The following is a 6,784-nucleotide window of genomic DNA, read 5'->3' as shown; positions in this document are numbered from 1 at the left end:
CCGCATGCCGCGGAGCGGCTGGGACCGTGAGCCATGGCCGCTGGGCCTGTGCGTCCGGAGCCTGTGCTCCGCAAATGGGAGAGGCCACAACAGTGAGAGGCCCGCATAACGCAAAGAAAAAAAAAAAAAATGCGTCTCAGGATGAAAGTGACTGAGAGAGGTTAACACAAGGATAATTTTGAATCTACTCCAGGAGTCAACTATTCCTAAACCTTGGTACTTTAACTACTGTTAGTAATCAACTACTTGTGACACACCTCACAAGGGACTGATCACACAACAGTGACCTTGAGAATGGCTGTGCTAAAGCCTTGAAGAGGCCAGAGGGACTGTGAGAGGAAGGAGGGAGGAAGGAGAGAAGCTAGGCTTTTAGTCCAAGTTCCCAGAGAGCAGAGCCCTTACTGGCCTGACCTCAGTCTTTCCTACAGAAAAGGGGATCTGCATAAAGATGGAACATAGAACACACATTCCAGGGAAGAACAACAGAGAAAGAAAGGGAAAGTAGGGCAGAGGAGAGGGGAAGAAGAGCATTAGGGTGAAAGAAGGGGAGCAGAGAGAACTGAAAAGGGGAGAAGTATGGGGAGGGAGGGAAGAGCTAAGAATGTTAACACTGAGGAAAAAACCCTAAACCAAGAATTTTTAGTAACGGTCCCAACTCTTCCCTAACATGCTGTGTAAACTTGGACAAGTCACTTTCCTTCTGGGCCCCAGCCTCCTCATCTGTAAGATGAAGGGACTGGGCTGCATCCTCTTACAGTCTCTGACTCTATGAAATCTATGAAAGAAGGAGAGGAGATGGGAGAGCGGATGGGACAGGATGGAGGCAGGAAAAAAAGACAGACAAGGAAAGAAGGATAGGAACAAAAAAGAGAGAAAAGGGAAAGGACAAGCTATCATTTGTCGAGCATGCACCTGGGCTAGGCACGGTGCTGCGTACTTTCCGTATGTGATTTCCTTTGATTCTTACATTGCTGTCCTGGTTTTATAGATGAGGATGCTGAGGCTCAAAGAAGTTAAATAACTGTCCAAGGAGACTGCTAGTAAGAGGTGGGGCCAGGATTTGAAATCAGAAAACTTAACCCCAGGGTTTGCATTCTTAAGCCAAGAGGAAACAAGGTGGATAAGAGTGGGGCAGGCAGAGGACAGAGGAATGCAAGGGGATGGATGACACCAGGAGTACAGGAGTTAAGAAGAAGAGGTATTTGAGGAAAGCAGGGTGGGAGGAAGAGAACTTGGCAGGAGAAGGAAGGGAAGGGAGACAGACGTGGAGGGAAGGCAGCCACGCATACCTGAGTGATGGAAGACAAGGTGGGTGACATTGTTGGCGAAAACTGTTTGGGCAGTTGCTGTTGGGACCTTCTGGCGTCGGCTGGGCCCGCGGGCAAACTCAGGGGACTGAGGGGCACACGGCGGTGGCGGGGGGAGGCCCCAGGGGTAGAAGCTGGGTAAGGGGGGGCACCCAGCACCGGAGATGAAGCCGAAGAGGAGGAAGAGGAGGAGGAGAGGGCCGGGGCGCTGAGTGAGGGGTGACCCAGGGAGGTGGTGGGCAGTGCATGGTGGGCCAAGGAGGAGGCAGGCAGTGAGGGGTGACTGTGGGAGCCCTGGAGCTGGGGCTGAGGACTGCTCAGGGAAGACTGGAGGTTGGGATTGCTTAGGGAAGACTGCAAGGATGGGTGGCTGAGAGGTGAATGAAGTCCTGTAGGCACAGACAAAAAACCAGAGATGCCAACATTACTGATGGGAACTGGGCCCCTTTCTGCCCAGAATGGGTAGCAGTGGCCAGACTATGGAAGTGGCAACACAATGTCCTCCCTACTCTGTCCCTGACAGTCAGGATGGCATTGCCCGCTTGGGGGTTGCTCTCCATCTTCTTTCTAGGAAAAGCCACACCTACCAGTTCTCACTAGCAGAAAACTGCTGTGAGGAAATCCTGGGGTACACAGGTGAAGGGCTGGTGTGGGCAGTCACAAGAGAATCCCAAGGTGCTCGAGCCTCCCACCCCTTCGTCCCTCCAGCTAGACAGCACCCCAGGGACACACAGCCAAGACAGCCACTCACCTGGTGCATCATAGCCTGGGCCCAGGCCCAGGCCCCCGCTGATGCCCAGGTGGGTCATGGTGTGGGTCAAATTGGAGGTACTGTTGCCCCCACTCAGGCTGGGGTAGACTGTCTCCTCTGGGTCCAGCGGGGTGGGCAGCGGTGGGGGAAAGTGCAGGTTGGTGAGGTCAGGTAGGGAGCCTCCCGTGTTCATGGCAGGTGGGAGGACAGGCACAGTGGCAGGCTGGTCAGGAGATGGAAAGATGCTGGGGAAGGAGAGGAAAAGATGTAAATGGGGATGGGGGGCAGTAGTCAGGGAAGGGCAGAGATCAGCCTTCCACATTTCCCTTTGCTTCCCTCCTCCACCCGCTCAGCTGACCTCAGAGAGATACGTACTTGATTCCAGGGACTTCACAGGACCGAGGTCGGGAGGAGGATGAGGACAGCTGAGGAAAGAAGGAAGAAGGTGGCAAACGAGGACAGAGCTCAGCGGAGGACCCTGAAGACCCGTCCCATGGAAAGAAGAGGGACAGTGGGCCACACCTACCTTCTTAGCATCCCATGGTTTCAGCAAATGCTTGTCATCTGGCAAGTTCTCAATAGCAGGGACTTGAAAGAGAAAGACTGGTGATGAGAGGGTTGAAGAAGGCAGGACAGGAAGCAGACGCAAGTGGAAGGGCTCCCACTCCCTGGCCCTGAACAAAGCTCCCAACACCAGCCCAGAGATTCTCTGGCATTCAGTACCCGCACATATCAAATGCGGTGAGGAACACATACCGTTGGAGTCCATTTCGCCATCCAGAAAACCTGCAAAGGATACGGCAGAGCTGGCTGCAGTGCCCACTTGCCTACCTGCTTCAAACAAAAGCTCCACGGCTACTCCCTCCCCTGGGACATGGCCATTTACCTCCACGGCGGCTGGGCAGGACGCTGGGGGGTGCAGGGACTGGATAAGTGTCCTGAGGGCTGGGGTTCATCACACTTGTGTGAAGGGCAGAGTCAGAGCTTGTCCTGTGGGGGGAAAAGAGATGAGCTGCCACCTGTGACAGTCTTCCTGGTCCTCATGCCCTGCTCAGTAGGGGTAAACACTAGCTGGGCTGGGACAGGGTGGGGTGAGAGAGCAGGGCCCCAGAAACTACAGACAAGAAGAGATGTGGCCTAAAGAAGGCAAGGGCCATCACCTGTTAAGTGCAGATGGTAGTCGAAACAACTGCCCCTTCTCTGCAGGGAAATTGCCCCAGGGCATTGTCCTGGGATGGAAAAACAAAGTGATGAGGAGGAAGGCTAGCAATGGACCAGAGGGCAGGCATGGGGGTTGGAAAGTGCGGGGCAGCCAAGAGGGCTGGGCACCCAGGATCATCATGCCTCCTTCTTTCTGGTTCTGCTGATATCTGTGATCCGTGAACCCTCTCCCCAAACAACCTAGGAGATCTGGAAATAACTCCTCTCTGCCAGGACAAGCTGAATAGGAATCTTGGAGCCCAGCAACTGTGCTGGGTATAAGTCTTAGGGATGAGATGGACAGGGGAAGGGTTCAGAAACCTGAATGCCAGAACACTGCACCTGGCACCCACTCTTGACAGGAGGCAGCCATTTTCACCTGCCACCCTACCATTCTCCCCTCCCCCCCACACACACCCCAGCTGCCATTAGTCCTGCTCTGGCTGGACTGGGAGGCTTGGCCACACGTGTCAACATGGCCAAGACTGGACTCTGACCCACCTACTCCACCTACCCCCACCCCTCCCAGCCCTGCCATTACGAGAGGAGGTACTGCTGAAAGCCTGGCCCAGCGGGCCCAAACCCAACCCCAGCTCCCGCCAGAGACAAGTCAGAGAGTGGGCAGGAGATCCTGACCGCCCTGGACACTGACCTCCGCCAGCTGGACTCCGGGGGAGGAGACAAGTAGGCAGGACTATAGGGAGAGCTGTCAATGTGAAGAGCACCAGTTAAGGGAAAAAGTGAGGAGGGGGTGGACGGCAGAGAGACCAGATGAGAGAAAAAAAACAGAAGGCAGCAGGTGAGTCGTTTCAAGAAACAAACACCTTTCTCCTCCTCTACAAGGGGCAACAATAGGGGCAAAGAATGGAAAAGAAAAAGGAGCTGGAAAATATAGGTGAATATCTAGGCAGGGTTTGGGGGAAACAGGTCTGTGGAGGTCTCTGAGACCGAAAGCTAAGAACAGAAATGTGAGCAGGAGGGAAGCAAAATCCCTGTAGCATGAGACATATCAGGGAGCCCTGCCTCTAGCAGCCAAGAGCAAGCTAAAGAGAGGACGGTCAGAGATGAAGGACACAGTCTCAGGAGGGGCAGCTCCCTGTCACAGGAGCCAGTGCTGAAACACGCACCAAATGTCACTTTTCAGGGAACCCGGGTAAAGGAGAGCTTCCGCAGGATGGCACTGGACAACACTTCAGGTCCCTTTTCCTACCATGAGTTCCTGAGGAACCCCACCCCACTGCCCTCCAGACTCCGCAGCCCCTCGGTGAAGGATATGTGGCGGGGGTAGCGGCGAAGTGGGGACACCATTCTTCGGGGATCTCGCTGCACCCGTTCCACCAGCCCGTGGTGCCGAGTGCTCCGGGATGAATCCAAAGGGGAGTGGAGGGGGCTCTGCCAAAAGAGACAGGCAAGTCAACAGAGGGAGGTGCGTGAGAGCCTGCGCTCCCCCAGCTGGTGTCCACTCACCTGGAACTCAGCCAGGCCACAGCCAATCTGGTTCACGTTGGGCAGAGAGCCACCATAATGGGAGCTCCTTGTATATGCCAGTCGCAGTTTTTGGGCCTGTAACTGAGACATGTAGGACAAATGGGAATGTCAGGGAGGGTCCTGAGCACTGTTCCTGTGGCCATCCTTGCCATCCCTGTCTCCAGGACATGCTACTAGTGCTACTGCTTTTAAGACATCTGCCAGAAGAAAAGCCGGTACTGGGGAGAAGGTCCACTGAGACCTGGTGCGAACAATCTGCCCTAGCTCTTCCTCAGGCTGCCCCCATCAATGCTATCACTAATGCCTGGCATCACCCTGCCAGGTGGAGCCTGATACTTTGCTCAGGGCCTGCCCTAGTCGGCATGTCTAAACAGAGTCCCTTAGGGGTTGCCAGGAACCCCTAGGCTAGTCACGTGGGTTAACTCCTGGGGAAGGGTGCCTATTAGGCACCTCTGCTTTCCCTTCCAGATGCATCCAGGACTAATTGGAAGGCAAGGGAAGGGCCACAGGTGGATGCCACAGAGCCACAGCTGCCAGCCTCTTTCCTCCCCACTCTGGAGGGCAGGCACAAGCTCCTGGGCTCTGTCATTTGCCCAGCCTCAGGAAGGCTACACAGAGCCTGTACCTCCCAAACTAGAACAACTAAGGAATGATGGCTCTTCTAACTGGAAAAACAGTGCCAAAACAAAGAAGCATTCTTCTACCTAGTCCTAAAGCCCCTGAGTTGGTAGGGGAGCCTGGAGAATGGGGGTGAGAAAAGCAGTAGCCCACGCCAGCCTGGCCCAGAGCTGTCTCCTTGGCCTCATCCTCACTTTGGGGAGATACATCTCGCACCGGAATAAGACATCACAACCCTCAGCCTGGCATAGTTTTAGTCTGCCTAAAGGTCTCATGTCCCTCTGTGAGAGGTGAGCACCTACTTCTAAGACTCAGCTACTGCCATCCCAGCCAAATAAGGAGACCCAGGGCAGCTGATGAGTGTTTAAGATTCTAACAGCTTCCAGGGGTCACACCGTTGTGCATAGGCCAACAACAGAATTGACTTTCTGTTCCAAGAGGTCAGTCCAGTGAGTTTAGCGGGGACTATGCTGACCTTTGGGCCACTTCAAGACTGCTACTAATATACATGATAACCCCAGCTTCCAGGAGTATAGGCCCCAAAGGCCACATCTGTCTCAAATGAGACCTCCCAGCTGGCCAGATAATAGGCTGAGCTCCCAGTCTCTAATCCCTAGCTTTAGACTCTTGGGTCCCCAGGCCCTGGACATGTATGCCCACTAGATTTTTTTATGTGCAGAAGAAAAGTTACCCAACAGGGGCAAGGTGAGTGGTGGGGACCTTTTGACAGACCAAGGCACCACAAAGAAAGAAGGCCCAGGTTTGAGCTTTTGTTTGTACCTATAAGCCCTAAGATCCCACCATTCCTCTGCTGTCAGATGGAGGTCAGCCTCTGGCCCACCTTCCTGCCTCTGCCCCCACTTTGATCAAAAGCTCCTAAAGGGGGGACAGTCCACGGTTAGATCATGATCCTCATGGTGGTTAGAGGGGGTTATGCACACACACGCACACACACACACACACACACACACACACACACGATTTGCTTCCCCACCTAACTTTCTCTGTTCTGACTCCCAAAAACTAGGACACATGGTCTCTAGAGACTCAAAAGAGTAAAAAACACAAAAAAGACTAACAGAGTCAAGGGAGACACACACAAAAATACAACCGGAGTTACAGTCATAGGCAGGTTCAATCAAAGGCAGTCAGATGAGCAGAAAGAACTTTGAAATTAGGTATTTATGTTCGGCCATCCATCACCCCTTAAATTCCTTCTAGCTCCCTGCCATAAGGGATCACTGCAATATCCTCACCTGCTGTTTTGAGAATAATGTGTCCCTAAATTAGGACTGCATACCAGCTGGGCAAACTCCCACCCCTCTCTCTCTCTGACATCCAGCCCTGGGAAGCAAGAAACCAAGATCAGGGGGCTTCAGAAGCAACGCCGCCAGGATTCCTTCTTTCTGGAACTTCTCAG

General features: G+C 53.8%; 1 protein-coding gene across 1 annotated transcript in view; it reads right to left on the bottom strand.

The window, feature by feature from the left end:
* Positions 1–6,784, bottom strand: part of CRTC2 (CREB regulated transcription coactivator 2) — a 10,124-nt gene that overhangs the window by 2,196 nt on the left and 1,144 nt on the right. The window contains exons 2-11 of the mRNA XM_007458031.1: positions 4,726–4,827; positions 4,534–4,650; positions 3,911–3,972; positions 3,219–3,287; positions 2,945–3,048; positions 2,815–2,844; positions 2,585–2,646; positions 2,434–2,483; positions 2,059–2,303; positions 1,290–1,696 (exon numbers count right to left, since the gene is read on the bottom strand). Coding sequence (XP_007458093.1) covers positions 1,290–1,696; positions 2,059–2,303; positions 2,434–2,483; positions 2,585–2,646; positions 2,815–2,844; positions 2,945–3,048; positions 3,219–3,287; positions 3,911–3,972; positions 4,534–4,650; positions 4,726–4,827 — 1,248 coding nt within the window. The remainder of the gene's footprint in view (positions 1–1,289; positions 1,697–2,058; positions 2,304–2,433; positions 2,484–2,584; positions 2,647–2,814; positions 2,845–2,944; positions 3,049–3,218; positions 3,288–3,910; positions 3,973–4,533; positions 4,651–4,725; positions 4,828–6,784) is intronic.

This window comes from Lipotes vexillifer, unplaced genomic scaffold (assembly GCF_000442215.2).
Source record: "Lipotes vexillifer unplaced genomic scaffold, Lipotes_vexillifer_v1.1 scaffold238, whole genome shotgun sequence".
NCBI lineage: Eukaryota > Metazoa > Chordata > Mammalia > Artiodactyla > Lipotidae > Lipotes > Lipotes vexillifer.
The sequence above is the reverse complement of the archived record's forward strand: the minus strand, read 5'-3'. Positions and strand labels throughout refer to the sequence as shown.